Source organism: Durio zibethinus, chromosome 11 (genome assembly GCF_047325235.1).
Source record: "Durio zibethinus cultivar Kanyao isolate XHJ-2024 chromosome 11, ASM4732523v1, whole genome shotgun sequence".
NCBI classification, from domain to species: Eukaryota; Viridiplantae; Streptophyta; class Magnoliopsida; order Malvales; family Malvaceae; genus Durio; species Durio zibethinus.
The window spans coordinates 14,525,411-14,546,916 of NC_143172.1; the positions used below are offsets into that span (position 1 = coordinate 14,525,411).

The following is a 21,506-nucleotide window of genomic DNA, read 5'->3' on the forward strand; positions in this document are numbered from 1 at the left end:
TTGTTTCACACACACAGCATAATATTTTTCAAAATTCAATTATAATCAATGAAGATTTTGATACCTTTCACTTCGGTCCTTATGACTAACCATGAAAATGGATGATTGCGCTATTTAGGTGTAGTATGTTAGAGCGTGCAGTACTGTCCAAAAAAAATCTTGTATTGTATTCTCATTTCATAAATAGTAAAGATTTGGGAAGTAATTTAAATTTGATTTTCTACGTAATGCATTAAAATTTAAATCCATGCATGGATGACGAAACCGTATAGTTAATGAAATTAAATAGATAATATGAAAAAAAAAAAAAAAAGCGAAAGTTAGTAAAATCCATTGTATCAATATCGTCTCAAATAGTATAGTAATCACTTGAATTTTTTTTTTAATTGATTTTGCAGAAAAAAGAATTTGAACTCAACTCTGTGAACATGGAAATAAATGTAGGTAATACTGATTCAAATGCTTAAATGCATTGTATTTATCTTTATAATTGTACATTTTAAATCCACAAGTAATAAGGTGAAAGCTAAAAATAAAAAAGAAAAGATATAGAAGACTTTGATAAACAACTTATATGGTTTGAACTAATTATGATTAGAAACTAACCATCAATATATTTAGTAGTAATGCAATAACAATAAAATGCACAAATATCCTTTTTTTTTTTAATGAAGTATCCGTGTTTTCTTTTCTCAATAAAAAAGAGTACCATTCATACCTACAGAAACTGGATTCCATAGTTGGACATATATATATATATATATATATATATATATATATATATACACACATTCATTCTCTTAATATTTGTTTGAAAATCACCAAACCAATCATTGAAATGCATGGTTGTCTCAGCAGTCAATATCCAGGTCTTTTTCAAACCCTTGCCATAAAAATTAAAAAAACCCACAGCTAGAGTTAACTAGGGGAGCAATAATTCAAAGAAAAATCCTCCCCAACCTCCTTCAATATAATTGTTTTAATTTTATAAACTCCATTCGTTTTGTGTTTCCACTGTCTCAAGAAACTACTCTTCAGATTTAAAAGAATTTATCTTGGCTTCCTTAATTGCATTTGCATCCTTGAATGATTAGCGTTTGATATTGAGTGCAGAGAAAAGATGGGTGAGAAAATCACGTTTGACACAATTTTTGCTAGAAGCTTTAGTCGATCTGACCAAAAGAAGCTTGGATATGGCGCATTTCTTGGTTGTTTGCTCATTGCATTGAGCTTCTGCCTTGTTTTCAAGCCTTACTCGGGTCCTCTATCAGTTCGTGAGTTCCCAATATCCCTTTTTTCTTTTTCAAGACAATTAGATTGGTTGCTGGTGATCGGTACAATTGTTACTAATTTATATGATTTTGACATTGATTTTTCAAGGTTTGGATTCTGTATCAAAGACAATGAATTTTGTGTGCAAATCAGAAGAAAGATCAGATTTCTGTGAGATCAAAGGAGGAGATATAAGGATTGATGCAAAATCCTCTACTGTTTTCATCTCCGCTTCATCCCAAGAAAGCATCCTTGAAGAAAACAGCCCCCAAGTTATCAGACCTTATACTCGAAAAGAAGACGAAACTGCAATGAGTACGGTGAGGAAATGGTCAGTAAAACCTGTGGTGGATAGCACTGCGATCCCTCAATGCAATCAAAGTCACAAAGTTCCAGCCATCCTCTTTTCCCTTGGAGGATATTCAGGAAACAATTACCATGACTTCACAGACATCATCATTCCACTATATTCGACTGCTCGACTGTTCGATGGAGAAGTCAAGTTTCTTATTACCAACAGAAATCCGTGGTGGATTAACAAGTTCCAAATTTTACTGCAAAAGCTGTCTAACTACGAGGTTATCGACATTGATAATGAAGAAAACATCCATTGTTTCACAAGTGTGATTGTTGGTCTCAAACGTAGTCCTCAAGAGCTGAGTATCGATCCTTCAAAATCACCATATTCAATGAAAGACTTCAGGCAGTTTTTGAGAAGTGCATACTCCTTAAACAGGGCCACAGCAATCAAAATGGAGGATGATGGGAAGACAAGACCTCGGCTTCTCATTGTTTCAAGAAACAGAACAAGAACGTTTACAAATACAGATGAAATTGCTAGAATGGCAAGAAATTTGAGCTACGAAGTAGTGGTAGCTGAGGCTGACGGGAATATACAAAGATTTGCTGAGATTGTGAATTCTTGTGATGTTATGATGGGAGTTCATGGAGCTGGCCTTACCAACATGGTTTTTCTTCCTGAGAATGCAATTTTGATTCAGATAATTCCCATTGGAGGGGTGGAATGGCCGGCCAGGGCCGCTTTCGGAAAGCCATCCAAGGACATGAACATAAGGTATTTAGATTATAAGATTAAAACAGAAGAGAGTAGCTTGATACAACAATATCCACCACAGCATGAGGTTTTCAGCAATCCATCCTCAGTCTGGAAACAGGGTTGGTTAGCATTCAAGGCAGTGTATTTGGACAAGCAGGATGTCAACATTGACATCAATAGGTTTAGACTCACTTTGCTAAGAGCTTTTGAGCTTTTACATCAGTCAAGTAAATATTGATTTGGGTCATTCTTCCTTGCATTTCATTTTTTAAATTTAGTTGAGTGTCGGTGGGACGATATCCATTTAGTGCTTAAATAATTACAGAAATATTATTTATCAATTTAAACCATATTGTATCTTCATTTCTTTCATGATAACAATTTGCTTATATTTTTTTCCAAACACAATTATGCATTTGCTATCAATTAAATATTACTATATTAATAGTTTTGTTTTTGTGTGTAAATACGCATTGTGCAATGTTATTGTAATGAACTAGGGCTTCATGCTACCGTACATTAATGCTCGTGTGAGGAGGTTTCTATGGTTGTTGTTTTCATGTTTCGGACGTAGTATCCAACATGAACATTCATGCAAACTTTGGAATTTTTTGTTCAAAATCACAACTCCCCTACTGCTAGACGTCTAAAACCTGAAAGAAATTTCTACATTGCTGTCGCTTTCCTTAAATCCAAATCATTTTTTACTGGAACCCCAGCAACAAACTACCTCTGTCAATGACAAATATATATGCCATACCTCTCCAAATGCCATGGTTTTGTTATTCCTGAGCTCTCCATCGGTGTTTTCAAAGATACCTTTCTTCAAATTTACAGACCCAAAAAGCCAATTCCCTTAGCCAATCCTAGATAAGTAGATATTCTCGAGAACATACCTATCCTTGATTTGTTCTCTTTGTAGCATCAATTGCATGTGCAAAGACAACAACTTTTTGTCTTTTGGAAACAATTGCCTTGTTACCTTCACCAACATCCTACTATAACAGCCACCGTTTTTCCAATTCCTGTTTCTAACTTTCAGTATCTGAAAGCAAAACACTGTCATCAAAGGTACGCAAACAGAAATGGCCTTGCTCCACTGTCCTACCAGGTTTTCTATTACATGTTCCTACAGTCGAGAGCAAAAGCTGAGCATCAAAGTAGGTAGATATTCTAGAATAATTGCTGGCAAGGTAAATGGAAGTATACAAACAATTGCTGTTAGCAAAAATAGCTGGATGGTTTCAGTTGCATCAATGGCAGAAGTTAGCACTATCACCAGAACAAAAACACGACAAAATATCCCAACCAAGAAACAGTTGGTTGATCCATTTCGGCAAGGAATAATCATCGAAGGAGGTGTTGGATACAGACAGACAGTTGTTATAAGGTCATACGAAGTTGGTCCCGATAAAACTGCTACATTGGAGAGCCACCTTAACCTTCTTCAGGTCGAAACAACGTCTTTTTTTTTTTTTTTTTTTTAGCAATAGCTGTTTTTGTTTCCCGAAAAATAAAAATGCCTAAGTTGTTGGATGTTTTGTGATGAGCTTGCAGGAAACAGCGCTGAATCATGTCTGGGTTTCAGGGCTTCTTGGTGACGGATTTGGTGCCACACATGGGATGGTTAGGCATAATCTCATTTGGGTGGTAACAAGGATGCAGCTTCAAGTTGATCAGTATCCAATCTGGTGAGGCCTTTGCATCAGTACCCAAACCAATAACTGGCCCTCAATTTTGATGCATTAAAATAACTGATCAACTGGGTTTTTTAAGGGGCGAAGTGCTCAAGATTGACACATGGGTCGGAGCATCAGGAAAAAATGGAATGCGAAGAGACTGGCTTATCCGAAGTCATGTCACCGGACAAGTATATGCCCGTGCGACAAGGTAGATATTTGATCATCAATCATCAATATTTATCTAAAGATTTCACAGGTTTTAACTTGTCCTAGGAGTTGAAACTGTGACAGCACCTGGGTGATGATGAACCAACAAACAAGACGCCTCTCCAAAATGCCAGAAGAAGTTAGAGCTGAGATCTCGCCTTGGTTTATTGAGAAGCATGCAATCGAAGAAGAAACTCCGGGAACTATAAAAAAATTAGACAATACCGCGAACTACATAAACAGCAAACTTAAGGTAGATCCTTTCCTCCTTTTTTTTTTTTTTCCTTTACAGAACCCAATTCATGATGTTCCTGCTTCATCTGCTAGTAATTGTGCATTTTATATGCATCCATGTTAACATCAGCAACTGCGAAGAAAATGCATCCTTCATGCATGCAGCCTCCTTAAATAACCACTCTTCCAATTAGCTGAAATACTTCCATTAATAGCTGTACATGCAGACAGTATTAATTTTTGCAAATCGAATCCCAATAGACAAGTATCTGATTACAGTAACTTTGCTTATGCAGCCCAAGAGGACTGATTTGGACATGAACCACCACGTCAATAATGTTAAGTACGTGAACTGGATGCTTGAGGTGAACCACATACATCCTACAAACTATACTCAAGTTCCAACCTCAATAAAAGAAACAAAAGATAATATCTTAATTTTGAAATTTTCTATCACTGCTCCCACAGACCATCCCTGAAATCTCTCTCGAGGGCTACCAACTTTTCAGTATCACGATGGAGTATAAAAGGGAATGCAGACCTTCAGATACGGTTCAATCTCTGTGTCAACCAGATGAAGATAGAGTATCGCAGGATGGAGTTCAAGTTGATAAAAATAACGAGGAACAATTACAGGCAGAGTTAGAAGGAGATGCATCCCCCAGCGGACCCTCACCAAGCTTTACACATCTGCTCCAAATGACAATGAACTCCAAAACTGAAGAGATTGTGAGAGGAAGAACCACATGGAAAAGAAAGCCTAGGCTATCCCACTGAGATACCTACCAACAGCCACTACCTATTTCAGCCAGGGTTCTGTCTCATTAGGAGCATCAATGAAGGTAAAACCTAGTAAAAATTTATCTTATGTGTTTCAGTTATAACAGAAACGAAAATATACACAAGCCACAACTGGGACTTTTCTTTTCTTTTTTTTTTATTTTTGCCTTCTTAAGAGTACCAAAAGCTTGCAAGATGGACTCAGAAAAGTATTAAAAGAGCATTTGCACAAACAAAATACATTTAAGAGTAGCATGCACAACACATCCATGCTGCATATCTAGATAATTTAGAAGCATTATCTCCCTGATTAGTGCAAGCTACAAAACATATTAAAGCAACTTTAGCAAAAACCAGTCAAATGTAAGGCCCACTTGTGTGATGCCAACTTAAAGAAATGTACACAATATCAGCAATTAACAAGAAATTCACGAAAGGACAACTTGTATTATCAAACTCAATCAGTCACATTCATGTTTATAAAGTGTAATTTCAAGGATCCCCATGCTCAACTCAACATGCGTAGAAAATATCTACAAGATCAATGACTCAAAGTCTAAAGACATGTTCTTTACTGATTTTAGTATATAAGGATTCACAGCTTGGCTGAACAAGAGACTGTACCCAGTCAGGCGGAAGTTTATTACAAGCAGTGATCAAAGGCTTTTCAATCATGCTATACAAAGAAAAGGATGTGGTGGAAATTATACATAATAACCATATAAATGTCTTGTGGTTTACATCTACAACTACCTTGCCAACTCTTAGCTTCTAAAAAGAATTGTTGTTTATATTTTATGGCTACACCAGTACAAATAAGATATGAAGCAATAGCACTCACCTTGTACAGCAGTAAATTTTGGTAAATGAGAGCCGATACAGGTAACAGCCTTTTCAAAAATTCCACTCTCCTGGCCTAAATTTGAGATAGGCGAAATCTCCAGTTTCAGTGTCCGAAGGATCTTTCACCCCAGTTTCTACCTCTAAAGGGTATTACCTTTCACCCCATTTGAAAAACAAGGGTTTAAAAAGTCGGCAAGTCATAGGCTCAGTAATTCCAATTCACCTACTATATGTAGCACGAATGAACTCTGACACAATGGTGCATCAGGACTGTCACTGTCAACAAAGGCGTCTCATCTTTCTACTTCAGTGATAAATTGATAACAATGACACATTATCACTTAAATAATTAGAATCAAGTTAACTCCACTTAATACTCCACTTAGTATCACTAACTGAAGTTCTCCTGCTTTTTTTGCTCTTTTTCAAAAGCAATGATGCATGGTCAATCTCTCTGGAAGATGAATGGTCTTCACCCCTCAACCACAGCAGAGCTTGAGCAGCTGCATCCTTTTCTGCAAGCTTCTTGCTGCTGCAAGGCTGCCCCATAAAATCCAGCCCATTTAAGATCACAGTGGATTGGAACTGGTTGTTCTTTAGCTGTTTTGTCTTGTAGATGGGTGCTCCATGTCCAGCCCTGGCAAGCACTGTTTGCAGCTGACTCTTAGAATTATCCACCCCACCTATAGCTGGTGTTTTCACTATAGTTGTATTCTTTGACGATGCTGGCACCTGACGACCAAAGACAAATCTGCCTTCACATTGGTCTTCTGAGATCAGCAATCTTACTACTGAGAGGAGCTCATTGCTTGATTCCATATCTGATGCAGGGTTCAAAAGCTGCCCACAAGCACCCAGATAAATTATGAATGCATGAGGATGCTAACTTTTGGCAGGGAATTGAAGAGAATAGCATACACCAAGAAGAGAAATTAGGATTTATAAAGTAGGAAATTCGATTGCATGTGAATATGAAACCAAAAATCAAAGTAGCCCTGCAGATTTGATCAAACATTAGACTGATAAGACATATTTAATGCTTACTTTCTTCTGAATTAGTTCCTCGAGCTCTCTTTTCAAGCTTAAATATGTATCAGCAAAAGCAGGTTTCATGAAGAACTCCAAATATCCTCCCAACATTTTTAGATGTCCATCCTATCAACACCCAGGAAAAGATTCAACATAAATTCTTTGGCAAAATAAGACTGAAGTAAATGAGGTAAAGCATCTTCTATCAAGAAGAAATGGAGCAAATGCAAATGACAACAATTAAATTGAGCAACTTACTAGTCCACCTCTAGAAATGTTCCCTCCAAATAAGAGCAGCATGGAATCAGAAACACAAGTTGAATCACGGAGGAATACTGCATTCACTTTTACCTTTTCATTGAAAACCAGCCATGGGTATGGAATTTTGGCAACTCCAGCATTCACCGAATTCTACTTTATGCAGAAAATCAATCAATCAATAAATAAATAAATAAGAAAATTGAAACTTAGCACTTGGATGAAGTGGTATTTTCCACTCAAAAGGGGTTAGCAGAAACAATGAATTACAAGAAAACCAAAGAGAATGAAAATTACCGAGTACAGAAGAACTTGACCGTCCTCCATTGTTTTCAGTGCAATTGACTTCTCTTTGTTCTGTAGAACGCAATTAAATAAGGCATAATTCATAAAAAAATTCATAGCCCTCAAAGATGGATAAACTTTGAGACATTGACCAAACAAATACCTCTTTAAAAACAAATACTCTTTTATCGTCCTTACCCATTAGAAGTTCAAGTTACATGAGAAATTTATGTAAACAAGGACAGAGATGCATAAATAAATGCACATGACATGCGAGCCAACAAATATCCAAACACACATGCATGAATAAACATTAACATCAAATTCAAACACAGAGAAAGATTCATATTAGGAAATAAAAGAAACCATTTTCTTCTAAAAAATATAATAAGATAAACTGAACAAATATTTAAGGGAAATGCTACAAAACTCACCACAACAGAGCATATCCCTGGAAACAAGCCAGCACAAATGACTGCCCTGATGAGATTATCATCATGGCTCCATTTATTGCGGTTCTCTATATTTTGATCAACTAGACCACTATCCTTGAGCAAATAGAAGAACTGCTTTCTTAGAGAGTCAATGGCCTTGAGAGTTTGTGCAGATAGAAAATTCTTCCAACAATACTCAAAACCAGACTGCTCTCTTTCAGCTTCTTTCCAACCCTCATAGGCTCGGACAAGTGCAATATGATCACTGTACTCCTGGCCCGAGAATTGGGCTTTTGCTGATTCAGCAAGCTGCAACAGTGAGCAGGAAGATTAAAAGGTCATTGCACCTTTTTGTGTTTAAGAAATTGACACTTTATTTAATTCCAGATCTAACATTGTTCTAGTTTCACCACTTGCATCAATAAACATCAAAAGCATAAATCCTCCTAAGTCCCAAAGATACAAATGTCATTTACACATCATAAAAGCCAAAAAAAAAAAAAAAAAAATCCCAAAATAACAGAAAGTAACGAGCATCATATTTTTCTTTTCTTTTCTTTTTTTATATTGGGGAATAGGAGGATTGAACTAAGCTCTTTGAGCAAGGGGAGGCATTCCACCTTTGAGCCAAATGCTCGGGTGCAACTTCGTACATTACTAATGCCCAAAAAAATAATTAAAAAAATTCATTAACCAATTTAATTCTTCCATGCATCTGTGGCAAATAAAGTGAAATGCAATATAGAGATGTTAACCAAGTGGAAAGGAGGTAGATAGGCCACACAACCAATAAAGGATTCCATGTAGCTAGCAGCAAAACATGCCCAAAACTAAAAGGGTACATAATATTAAATGAGGAATTCAGGAAATTATTCTTTTTTCATTTGAATAAACAAAATTCTTCTGTATCTAAACAGCCTGATTAATTGTAAAAAGTAGGGATAATATCTGATTTTGTCCCCAAACTTTATTCAAAACTGAAATTCATCCATCCAACTTTTCAGTCAATTGACTATATATACTTTTGTTTCTATGCAATCACATTCATAAACTTTGATGACAAGTGCAAAGTACTCCATGAAAAATAACAGACCTCTAACTCTGTTCTTTTGGCTTTGTTGGCAGCCCACATCTTATTTTATAAAAAATTATAATTATAATTATAATATATTTTATGTGGCAAAATGTTCATTTTTCCCTTCTTTCTTTTCCCTCTTGCCTAATATGGATCTTTTGAAATTAAAAAAAAAAAAAATTCCAGAAACCATTTGAAATAGGGGAGAAAAAGATGAAAGCTAAAAACACCCAAAACAACAAAGAATAACAACTAAAAAAATTTAAAAGCTAAAAAAAGCCAGAAGAATTGAAAGAAAAGAAATTGGTTCAGCTTGCTGTATCACAAGCTTCTTGGCTTAAAGAATGGAAACCATGTTCTTTTTTTTTCTTTTTTTTAATTTTTGAAGAAGTAACCGTTTTTTATATCCTGTCTCCTTAGACATATTTTGAACTATTCAGCATTACTTTACTCAATATTTTGCTAAACAAGCAAGTCAACGGAATATTCCACATTCCATTAATGTTTATGGGCTGATTAACAAAATTTGAAGTTTGTAGCCTTAATTGTACGCAATAAAAGTTGGAGGGGTGAATTACAGTTGTGGATAAAGTTCAAGGGAAAAATCAGCTATTATCCTTAAAAAGGACAACAGAAATCAATGTCAGAATTCAATATAAGAGAGGATATGCTTTGTCCAAAAATAAAAAGTAATTAAATACTAAAGAACACAGCCTAAGTTTATAGTGTGAAATCTTTTAAGCCAATAACATCTGAATTGGTCAATTATATATTTCAGCAGTTCAGGTTTACACAACTAATATTTCCTTTTTAAGTTTGAACCTATCATCTACCTTAACCTTATTCCATTATTAAAGTTAATACCAATTGCAAGTCAATGGGGGAGAAAACTACGGCCCAGAAAGTCTTAAATTTTTATGATATACTAAAGAAGTTGACAATATAGAAGAATGAAACGAAGAGAAAAAGAAAAAATACGTTCATCTTAAAATAACATAGTAAACTCATTGCATTGAAGTTTGAAAAGTGAAGATAAAAGTATTCATATTAAAATTTACACTCAAAAAAATTGATGCTAGAAACAAAAAACAAACTTACAAAAAGATGCAGGAAAAAATTCATACTAAAATTCACACTAAAAAAAATTATGCTAGAAACAAGACAACAAACTTACATCCTTCTTGTCATATGGCATCAGGAATGGATCTCTGACACTGAGCCCAGCAACAACAGTCATTATCGGATCTAAACAGTTGAAAATAGCCCCCAGAACCAGCATTTTTCCAAGTTTAGGCTCAACTGGAAGCATTGACAAGTTGCGTCCTGCAAGGTCACAACCCATGATTCATAGTGGCTCCTTTGTCAAAGAAATTTACATCCATATCAGAAAACCTATGGTCCTCTAAAATAACTAATTCCCATACCTAGCACTGTCAAGTTCTCGTTCTCATCTAAAGCTCCAATAATCTTCAGATATTCAACAGCATTTTGTACCTACAAAGAAACAAAATGCATAAAACCAATATGTACAATATGATATGGATAATACCAAGTTGCCACAGTAGAAGTAAGTGCAAATTACCGACAGAAGTTCTGGAGGCTGCAATGCCCTAGACAGGAACTCTGTGATACCTCCAAGCTCTAGACTTTTGATTTGCAAACATAAAGACTGTAATGGTGTCCTTAAAAGCTCTGGAAGTTGATAATCAGCGAAAGTATCATAAACACATTTGGGATAGAGATGGTAACACTCGCCAGATTGAACACGACCAGCTCGTCCCCTTCTCTAAAGAACAAAAACAGAAACTAGTATGACAGTCTAGATAATGAAGTCAAACTTCCAATAGAAAAGTAAAATTAATGGGCCAAAAGAAACTGGTCACCATAAATTAGTTCAACTAAGTAGCAGCAAACATTTTCATGACAAAACATTGTTAACGGTCTACATCAGGTTGCAAGCTCTAGGCATAAATAGAATACTGATGCTATAACCATAAAAGGTTAGAAATTCCCCCAGACTGCATGAAAATTGATAACAATAGTTCCTAAGGAAATTACCATAAATTCTATTTTCATAGCATATCGGTCTAAATCACCTAAATCAGCAAAAAGGACGTGTACTTCAAAAAGGACATTGGACCACAAAAAATAAAAATGAATGAGATGGTTTCTTCAAGCACATGGACATTTCAGTTTGAGAAAAACAAAGGTTTCTTTATCTTTTAGGTTTTTTAACAAGTAACAACAATACAATATTAAGAAATCTCAGTTAAGTACAGCAATTTGTATCTACCACAGAATCCAGAAATTAGAAACTATCTGAAGTAAAATCCAATATTGCTGATACATAAAGTAATCCAACTTCAAATGTAAATCCATAATTGCAGATATAGTAATTAAATAACTATCAGAAATCTTACCTGCCGGGCAGCAGCCTTTGATATCCAAGATGGAAGCAAACAAGGAGTATTATTTAGTGCATCATAGGATGTTTCTTTAGCCTTTCCACAATCAACCACAAAAACCACATCATTGATAGTGATACTAGTCTCGGCCATATTAGTAGCTAGAACTATTTTCCTCACTCCAACTTCAGGCTTTTCAAATATTAACCTCTGCATTCCAAGAAACGTGAAAGAGAAAATTGTAAATGAAGAAGAAAAGGAAGGCAAACAACCCAAAGTACAGTTAATGAATATCATCATTCTATATCCAAGAGCAAGACATAATGTCGAGAAGTAACTTTACTGAAACCATGGCTGTCGCTTTAAGAAAGGAAAATATAACAAAAATATAAGAACATTCAAAGCAAAACTTGACTCCTACATGAAAAGCTAGATATGTACATATAGGGAGGGAAAGGAGGGTGAAGAAACAGAAGAGAACTTAATGAATACGACCATTCTCTCTCCAACCAACCAAGGAAGATATAATAACAAGATGTAACTTCAATAAGACCATGGTGCCCATTTTAGAGAATAAATTAGAACAAAAACATAAGAATATTTCAGAACAAAAATTAATAAAGAATAATTGAGCTCTTCCACGTGAAAAACTTTATATTTAAATATAGTGACTTGATAGGAAAGAGATGAATGAAACTGAACGATAGTTTAAGACTTAAATTTCGTTTTGGCAGTAAATGACTATTGACCAGTTAAACCCTTCATAACCAGATTCATGCAAGTGAAGGGAGATTTCACCTCTCCATTGAAATATTCATCCCATCCCATCATATTTTGGCAATCTCCATCTAAGGCATGTCTGACACAATAACAATCAGATTTTCTATACTCATCAAACCAAGGAGGCTTGAACCCATTCAGATTTTACACCTTGGTGGCCTCAATTCAGGCTTGAGATGAACAACATTATTATCTCTGCCTCTCTTAGAGTGGAAAAGGAGGCATAACTCATTACTATTTCAAGCTATGAATGACTATCAGACACATTCTTTTCACCAAAAGAAATTCATACAAATCAAGAAAACAAAAAATGCAGTATAAGTACATGCACAGTAGAATCTTCTGCTCACATACTTAGCCATGGGTAACATCATGCTGCAGATTGCCAACCATGCTCTAGTCTTATAACAGAACGTCAAATACCTTTCAAACCATGGTTAAAACATCTAAATTGAGTAAAAAGTATCTCCATCTTTTAGAAAAAGAAAGGAACAAATGAGTTCAACCTATTGGAAAACATCCTTCTTCCCCAGAGTACGTAGATTAACCATAGGACTAACTGTATGCATAAGATAAGCAAGTAAAAAGTGTATTTACCTGCTCAGAGCTAGGCATGGAACCATGGCATGCAAGCAACAACACCTTGCTAGGATCCCCTAGGAGAGGATGAACCTGGAGCTGATCTTTTAGAGAGTTGATGTCATCCCAACCAGTCATGAAAACCAAAACAGCACCAGGCCTCTCTTTCTTTACCATGTGGCAAAGAACATGCTCAATGAGATTGAAACCAATTGAGTCGGGATTCCAAAAGGATAAAGACTCCCGAGTTCGCAAACTATACCCCCTGAAGTCAGCAATTTCAAGTACATCCTGTCCAAAAGTTCAGGGGCAGAGATGAAATTTCCAAAAACAGGCACTCCCAAAGTTGACAACAATTTTCACAACCAAAACCATGCAACAAACAATAGATTACATTGCAAAATTTTCAATACCTCAACTGCAGAAGTTAGCCGACTCTTCCTCTTTTTAAGAGATTGGGCCTGTTTCTGCATTTTCCACATCTTTTCTTCACCATAATCATCAATTTGATTATATGGAGTTAACCTGTGCCCAGTCATCTCTAGAATATTCTCGAGGAAATGCGCTCGGACAGGATATGTAAAACCCTGAAAAACAAAATAAACCACCAAACAGACACCCCCAGCACGGTAAAAAAGAAAGAAAGAGTTGGGGGTGCAAAGACAAAACGAGGTAAGTCTAGAGCACCCAGCATTCAAAACTTAGTTTTCTTAAATTTATTTTTAGCTAAATAAATGAACACAAAAAAGCCAGCAAGAGGAAAACCAAACACTCATACAGGAACAACAAATAAGAAAACAAAAACCTCAAATCGAACATCAACAAGCCATATCTCCTTAAATGGTTTAATTAGTGATCAAAAGAAGAAAAAAGTTCTTCAGGCCAATGAAGCAAATAGGAAATGAATGTCGACTCAAATCACCGAAACAAGAGTTCTACCTGCCAACAAGTAAAACCATTTCTCTTCATCAAATTACTCAACCCAAGGCAGGAAATAGAAAATTTCCCAAAATTTAGCACCCTAAGCTCAAAAATGAACACTGCATGAGTTCGTGAATATTTCAAAAGCTGACCCTGAGCATAATTCTCTTCATAACAAGCCAACTCACCATGAAACAACAGATGCTCACCATCTTACTCGCATTGGTGTCACTTTTGGGATGTTTTCCACTAAAAGGAATAAAGAATCCAATAAAATAATTACATTTTTTATCTACCATCTAACAGAAAATATGACCTGTGGTTTACACCCCCAAGCACAAAGGGCTCTTTAGGAGTTGTATTTACAGCCAAAACACAGCAATGTGCCGCATTTGCCTCAGTCCCAACCCAATTGCAATTGAGGACAAATGTCATCACTGGCCATTGAGTTATAGAAAAATGCAGTGGTACCTAAAAGATAGTGGCTGCCCCAAACACAGCAAATTTGGGTTCAGATGACCTTACATCACTATTATTTTTATTTAATTCCAATTACATCTTTATTCTTTCTACCACAACATAATTGCAAAATGATAACAAAAAAATTAAGAAATTGGGGCAAGATTTCCCTTATATAACTATTATTTTACTTAATTTCAATCATATTCTTATGCTTTCTATTACAACATTTAGAGCCACAAAACTAGTCATTAAATTGCATAAGAACATTATTATAACTATTCTGTACTCAACATACTCTGTGGATAGAAAAATACATGGAGTTCAACATACTAAAAAAAGAAATTGAAAAGACTGAAATTATTCGTAAGGAAATTTTTTGAAAAACTTAATTATTATTGATTTATATAATATCACCACACATCCTGTATCATAATTTAATTATAATATGATCATAAAATATTAAAACAAAAAATATAGTAATAAAAATTAATGAAATAAAAATTATAAAACAAGATAAATGTAATTAATAACAGAATTTATGTTAAAATGTTAACATCACTTTCAACACCAATTTGTTTTACCAATATATTTTATCATTATACGAGTTATCTCAATATTATAACATTCACGATAATTTTGTTTCTCACAAAACTTTTCCACCATGCCTCCGCTATAGTTTTCCAAACCCTTTCCACCACTAGAATCTCACAACAACCAATCTCTCTGTTTGAATCACACCAATATGCTCCCATCTTGATGCCGGGCTTAACCTTTATTCTATGTGGGGCTTGTATGTAACTTTTTCAATAAGAAACACAGTCCTTAGAGTACACTTCTCTCTCAAGCCTTGTTAAGTGTGCAATGAGAAAAGTGTAAATTCCACCATCAAACATTCAACTTTTCATACACTACTAATGAGTTAATGCATCCTGCAAACAAGTATATTAACATGCATGACAAAGAAGCACTCCAATGAAGAAAGAATGTAGAAAACTGGTAAATACTTAAGCTACTAGATTTTGGCAACTAAGATATAAGTTTTAAAAGTACATACCTAGACTTTGATTCTGTTCCTTAATTACATTATCTGTCACCATAATAAACCTTATTTTCAACCAAATAATTAACACAATCACATTCATTATTTGTAAGTTTTCTATTGGACTCAACACCACCATATTCTGTACTTGTCACTCAGCATACTTTCATCTAGTCATGCTGAACTATCTTCTCATGCATTATGTCACCCTCTCTGACCATTTTTTCTGCTAAACCAGTGATCAACAATGCTGGTCTATGGTTGTTACTGAACATGAATTATGGCAGGCACCAAAAGGAACCCCAGCAGAATTTTCAAAATTCATTTAGATTCATGCCCAATTATACTTGCTTAATTACGAACTCAAATGCAAATGACAAAGCAACTGCTAGTTGACAGACACATTACACAAAAAGAAACATAAATTTGTTACAATTTAAATCACCATAATGGCATATGATATTAGGAACATTGTCGATGGTGAAGGAATCCACCACAATGATCACAAACACACCATCAATCACTCAGGGGAATTATGGGATTGAGTTCTCATACTTTAGATACGATATTCAGATTACCATAACAGAACTTACCGGAATATGGATTGTTGGGGCACCACCAAAGTAAGAAGAAAATAGCTCGGCATTTAAGGTTGCACTCATCAAAATCAACCTCAACTCTGGCCTACGAGGAAGGAGATCTTTCAACACAATAAGAAGAAAATCTGAAAGATATGCAACTGATGGTTAATGCCATAACAATATCACTATAACAGTATAAAACTCAGAACAAGACACCAAACTCACCTTCATTCATTCCACGTTCATGAATCTCATCAACAATAACATGACTTACACCTCTCAAATCTCTATCAACAAGTAGTCGCCTAAGTAAAATGCCAGTTGTACAAAAAAGAAGGCGGGTGTCTCTCCCTTTCATTCCCTCAAGGCGTACTTTATAACCAACCTTTCAAGAATAATATAACATTAATTTTAATAGGCAAAAATATTCAAATTAATTCACAAGCATTAGTCTTTCAAATAAGATAAATGACATAATTACAGAAACTAACAGATTCTCCCAATTTCTCCCCTTTTTCTGCAGCAACTCTTTCGGAGACAGCCATAGCAGATATTCTTCTAGGCTGAGTACATATAATACTACAGGAAGCTCCACGAGCAGCTTCAATCTCAGATTCTAATATGTACTGAGGAATTTGTGTAGTTTTACCACAGCCAGTTTCACCAGAGACAACAACCACCTGCAAGATCAAGACACAGAGAATCAATAACTTTTCAAAAATGTACAGAAGAATGCACAAGTACCTACAGAATATAGAACACTACAAAATTTCTTAAATAATATGGGTGGCCATGAGAACAAGAATGTATTTAAAATCAGAGGAACTTGTCTACTCCACTTTTAGTCTTATTCCTAAATCCTAAGGTACATCACACCATTTTTTACATCAATATTCTGGAAGGAAAGATTAAGCAAAAAAATGATACAAAACAAAGGGAAGGGAACTGATCAATTCTCTTATGGCATAAATCCTATAATATTTTCCTTTTTTAATCTTCATTCCTTTGGTTGAAGGAACATTAGATGCCTGCTAGGGGATCAACACATCAATTTGGAACTTCATATGGATCAGTATTTTTATTGGATGTCAAGGTTAGTGGGTTACAACATGTACCGGTCACAATTTTCATGAATCAATTCCAACATAGACCTACAAATATGTTACATAAAATGGTAACAAAAGGAAACAAAACTGAATTATAATGGAATCAAATTTCACCTGATTTTGTTGGATAGCATTTAGCAATGCATCTCTCTCTTTATATGCAGGCAGGCTTCTACGAAATTCAACCATCTTTTGGCCTTCAGGGGACTCCTATAGATGATACATATTAGCAGACATTTCAGCTATTGAATGGAGGAGGCAAGCATGGTTATAAAATACATAAGAGAGAAACAGAGGAAATCCAGGAGAAAGAGAAAGTCAGAGACGAAAAGGCATTCCATAAAAAATAATAAGCCATTCCAAAATTCAACATGCACTGATAGCTGGTTCAAATTGCAAAAGGACTATAGTAGGAACCAGAAGCCTTCCATGAGAGCAAATACAAACATTTCCTAATTAAAATGCACACACAGCATATATTCTCTGTTTGTTTCCAAATTTACGGGGACCAAAGGGTCCGTTTGGATAGGGTATTTCAAAATGGAAATTTATTTCAATCAGGATATTCCAAAAGTCTAAAACCCAATTACCTTGTTTGGAAAAAATGGAGAATTTCAAAATTTAGGAGGAATTTCAACAGAAAATTTGAGGTACTCAATTCCCTCTTGAAAACCCACCTAAAGAGGTGGTTTTTCAAAATTCTTCCAATCCTTCCCTTACTTTGTTGCACATGACCCACCATAAAATACTAAACTCAAAAAACAAAATATCATTTGCTTAAATAAAATATATTTATTTATTATTTTTTTCATATTATTAATAATATTTATACTTTTTGACAAATCTATTGATACCCATATTGCATTTTTTTATATTTTTCTTTTTATTATCTCTAATATCATTATTCTTCTTTTATTATTATTTTTTATCTCATCTAATTTCAATAGTCAAAATTTCTTTCTAAAAATATTTATCCAAACAATACAATCATAAATGTTGAATTTTGAAATTGATGCATTTTAAAATGCCTTCATTTCAAAAATCTTCAAACTTTCAAAATTCTTCATCCAAAAACACTCTAAATGTTTCAAATCCATAATGAAGTAAAACAAGTGCAAGGAAAGCATCAAAAATCACAGACAACACAAATAGGCACTGACAGCACAAACAGAATGTGAGATGCGACCCATGCTGATGGGGAAAATATGTCATATATTATAAATAAATATCTTAATAACAAAAAGCAACTTCATAGGACCTAGGATTACTATGCATGACAAAAAGAAATCATAAAAACAAACCTGCCATTCTTGTTGCTTATTACGTAGTTGCAGACTTCTCCGCCGAAGAATTCTCTCCATAACATCACTATTTTGTGTAAAGAACTCTTGATGCGCAATAGGTACTTCATCTGCAGCAATTCTTCCACCAGCACATGATCTTGACCAAGGTTTATCTGAAAAGCTACCTCTGCTCATATCCTTATGAGAAAGGTAAGCTTTGAGGTGAAGGTCTACATCTCTTTGCAGGCCGAAAGGTAAGATTACCTGATGGAAAGGTAAAAACTTTATGATGGGCAAAATGATAAAATATTTAATAGTATCAAGAACTACTCAAAGACTTCATTTAGTTTTCAACAAAAATTGCCCATTTTATGCAAAGACACTATGAATATTAAGCAAGTCCTTAAAAAGCTCAAGTAGAACCAAGTCCATTCTCTGTTCACACACACATTCAACAGACAAAAGAAACAAAATGGGCAAGCACTGGATAGAAGTACCTCTCTTTGTGGGCGCTTATCATCAAGATCAGATCTATAATTTGGCAGTGGAAGTTTACTAAAAACAACTACTTTTGCAAATTGACGGCTGCCAAGACAGATTATATTACAGAACTCAGACGCAATAGCAAAAATTGGGGGAAAAAAGAAATTAAAAAAATACAATATACATGCAATGAGAGAACTTAAGATACCTATGTAAGCCCATTCTAGTTGCTAGAGCTGAAAGTTGCTCAAAGTCACGCCTGTCCTTTCTCTCCCTAGATACCACCTCTTGCTCATCTTTGTTACGCAGAAGCATAGTCAATTTCCATCTCCATTCATCAATATTGTCAAGGGTCGAAGCACCCTAACCAACATGAAGCACAAAATTATAGCAACCAACCATCAATAGGTAGAAGAGAAAAACTTACAACTTAATCTTGAAACGAAGCAGTGTTGGACTTAATTTTTTATTACAATAGGATATATTAATAAGTAACTTTTGAAGCAATAAAAAGATCTAATGATCTGAAAAGGAGAACATGCACACAGCCCAACACCGCTAAATTCAGGGGAAATTTTAAAAAAGCGTAAATTGACCAATATATATATTTTTTTTTGTTATGATATCATCAATAGTAACTACTTACGAAATGATAATAAATGCAGAAAATGATTGACAAGGCAGGATATTAAAATAGCCACGTGACCCCCAAAGTGTTTAGAAGTGTAAGCCCAATTTGTCTTTTCACCCATTTATTCTGGCCTATCTTCAATCTATTTCTTCATTCAACTTGCTCTAATTCACTAGCTCACACCACCAGATAATGCGTTTAACAGGTATTAAAATCCTTCTATAACCCCTCTTTAACAGGTATTTCATCCCCTTCTTTAAATGGATTAATTTCTCATTGTATCACTTTTACCATAACAATAAATCTATCTAAAATTTCTCATTTTCATAACTTGTTTAAGAACAAGCTGTTTTCTAATCACTTAGTGCCGCAATTACAAACAGCGCTGTTCTTACAACTATTTCATAAGATTTTGGTTATTCAGCATCGCATGCATTCCCATAGTCGCAACCACTCACAAAAAACTCTAACTGAATTTCTTTGCTTCATTGGCATCCTCTTCAATCTCTTCTTCCTTGCAGATAATTGATCAGATGATCAGAGATAACAAAAATAATAACTCTAGGTTATCATGGCCATCTTTCTCAATTTATTCTCATCTCTACCTCTGAAATTAATTGTCGTTAAATCCTAAGCATTCTATGTTATTCCAACCTAACATGAAACCTTTCTGTCATATTCTCACGACTACCATGACTTACTAACCATAATCTTAGCTAGTTTGCCAATACATCATCTGCAAATAACACACAGTTATTCATATCAAGTTGGACATGTGTGAAATAGATACTTAAGTGCAAAAGTTTAAGAAGAGCAATAGCTCATGTGCACAGATTGAACACTTAAAAGAGTAGATTAAATTGAAACTTTAATGCCCAATTAGGCGAGAACTGAGAAAGCGTATTAAAATTGATATGGAACAGAAGACCATTCCATCAAAGACCAGAACAGCAAGTCGAAAACTCCAACATCAGTCTCTTAAACTACAATTTTCAGCTAATTATTAACCACATTTACACGAAGCAATATACCTCTTAAAATGTAATTTCTAATTCCAAAAATAAATTGACAATTAAGGTGGCATTTCACATTGTAGACCAACAAATTCATGCTTGAAAATTAAAATTGAAAAAAAAAAGTACGGTGATGTGCTTAGCTGTGTTAGCGTTTGGAGAACATATTTCTCATTAGAAAATAAGTTCAAGACAAACTTGAGAAGCAAGGAAAACAGTCCCAAGTTAGTAAACCAACTATTCATAAAAATGATATTCGTAAAAAGATTTAAAAGGTATCAGAAACTCCCCTCCACCCACTAGCTCAACAACAGCAAAAATAAAGAACAAGAGAGAACAAAAAAAAAAACGAAATTTACCCAAATCTAACAAAAAGGTATATAAAAAACCAACCATTTGAGGCTGTGGAGACCCGAATTCATGGTCCGAGTCATCACTGGAAACATCCTGGTAAGCATAGCGGCCATAATTAGAGATTTGCTGCAGTTGCAAATAAGGCAAAGCAGTGTTCCTCCAATCCAAGGCAAGACTTCTGGAGGAAGCAGCAGCGGTCCCAGGCCTGGAGCAGGTGACGAGGTCATGCCTCAAATGCAAACGCCGGAAAGAACCCAGTGATTGAGTCCTGGAGTGAAAGGAGAAGAAAGAAGGTTTTAAAAAGGTTTTAGGGTTATTGTTGAGTTGGAGGCAAGTGGTTCTCAGAGACATGGTTGTCCTGAGATAGCCCTGAAATATAGCTGAGTAACAGGGCATTTTTTTTATTTTTATTCTTCTTTTTTCAAGGGGGTTTTCTGGTTTCAATCTGTGTCACTGGGATTTGATTACATTTGAAGAGGCTTGTTAGGGTTCTTGGTGAAGAGGGTTGAAGGTTTGCTTGAAAAGAAGAGGTTATGAAAATACTGTGCGGTTTGGAGTCGGGGGAATTTGTTCTGCGGCTGCTCCCAACTCCACCATTGGACATCGTGATCGATAAAAAAAATATTATAATTACTATTATACCCAAATAAATATTATTTTTTAATTTATATCTAAATAAATTTTATTTTAAACAAAATTACTTATATAAAAGA

At 34.9% G+C, this 21,506-nt stretch overlaps 3 protein-coding genes across 8 annotated transcripts; 2 read left to right on the forward strand and 1 right to left on the reverse strand.

Annotated features, from left to right (window-relative positions):
* Positions 1–908: 908 nt before the first annotated feature.
* Positions 909–2,717, forward strand: LOC111291301 (alpha-1,3-arabinosyltransferase XAT2-like). The gene is made up of 2 exons (XM_089768788.1): positions 909–1,274; positions 1,381–2,717. The coding sequence occupies exons 1-2, from the start codon at positions 1,121–1,123 to the stop codon at positions 2,565–2,567; spliced, it is 1,341 nt and encodes a 446-aa protein (XP_089624914.1). The 5' UTR covers positions 909–1,120; the 3' UTR covers positions 2,568–2,717.
* Positions 2,718–3,297: 580 nt separating this feature from the next.
* LOC111290188 (palmitoyl-acyl carrier protein thioesterase, chloroplastic-like) lies at positions 3,298–5,229 on the forward strand. Its single transcript, XM_022881538.2, has 6 exons — positions 3,298–3,780; positions 3,887–4,020; positions 4,106–4,219; positions 4,303–4,471; positions 4,749–4,817; positions 4,921–5,229. Exons 1-6 carry the CDS (start codon positions 3,415–3,417, stop codon positions 5,227–5,229), a joined length of 1,161 nt encoding a protein of 386 aa, XP_022737273.2. The 5' UTR covers positions 3,298–3,414.
* LOC111291367 (DExH-box ATP-dependent RNA helicase DExH3-like) lies at positions 4,623–21,379 on the reverse strand. Of its 6 annotated transcripts, none has more exons than XR_016346376.1 (20): positions 20,833–21,379; positions 19,004–19,158; positions 18,810–18,897; positions 18,331–18,576; positions 17,144–17,239; positions 16,415–16,603; positions 16,149–16,308; positions 15,936–16,066; positions 13,334–13,507; positions 12,939–13,211; positions 11,577–11,771; positions 10,739–10,942; positions 10,581–10,650; positions 10,331–10,479; positions 8,082–8,390; positions 7,660–7,719; positions 7,363–7,515; positions 7,120–7,230; positions 6,074–6,915; positions 4,623–5,225 (listed from the first exon to the last, which is right to left on the reverse strand). XR_016346376.1 is itself a non-coding variant. In XM_022883049.2 (19 exons), the coding sequence occupies exons 1-19, from the start codon at positions 21,187–21,189 to the stop codon at positions 6,436–6,438; spliced, it is 3,600 nt and encodes a 1,199-aa protein (XP_022738784.2). In that variant the 5' UTR covers positions 21,190–21,379; the 3' UTR covers positions 5,778–6,435. The 6 variants fall into 6 exon arrangements, 2 of the variants coding, with proteins under 2 accessions (XP_022738784.2, XP_022738786.2); XR_016346375.1 differs by having other exon boundaries at positions 4,623–5,234; XR_016346373.1 differs by having other exon boundaries at positions 4,623–5,251.
* Positions 21,380–21,506: the final 127 nt, after the last annotated feature.

What these genes read in the sequence shown, in the direction of transcription:
- LOC111291301 (XM_089768788.1), top strand. Translation starts at nt 1,121, where the DNA reads ATGGGTGAGAAAATCACGTTTGACACAATTTTTGCTAGAAGCTTTAGT. An exon ending in CTCGGGTCCTCTATCAGTTC is followed by an intron (nt 1,275 to 1,380) that starts GTGAGTTCCCAA and finishes TGATTTTTCAAG; the next exon opens with GTTTGGATTCTGTATCAAAG.
- LOC111290188 (XM_022881538.2), top strand. Translation starts at nt 3,415, where the DNA reads ATGGCCTTGCTCCACTGTCCTACCAGGTTTTCTATTACATGTTCCTAC. An exon ending in GCCACCTTAACCTTCTTCAG is followed by an intron (nt 3,781 to 3,886) that starts GTCGAAACAACG and finishes ATGAGCTTGCAG; the next exon opens with GAAACAGCGCTGAATCATGT. An exon ending in ACGTGAACTGGATGCTTGAG is followed by an intron (nt 4,818 to 4,920) that starts GTGAACCACATA and finishes CTGCTCCCACAG; the next exon opens with ACCATCCCTGAAATCTCTCT.
- LOC111291367 (XM_022883049.2), bottom strand. Translation starts at nt 21,189, where the DNA reads ATGCCCTGTTACTCAGCTATATTTCAGGGCTATCTCAGGACAACCATG. An exon ending in ACTAGAATGGGCTTACATAG is followed by an intron (nt 18,898 to 19,003) that starts GTATCTTAAGTT and finishes CTGTCTTGGCAG; the next exon opens with CCGTCAATTTGCAAAAGTAG. An exon ending in GGCTAACTTCTGCAGTTGAG is followed by an intron (nt 13,212 to 13,333) that starts GTATTGAAAATT and finishes ACTTTTGGACAG; the next exon opens with GATGTACTTGAAATTGCTGA.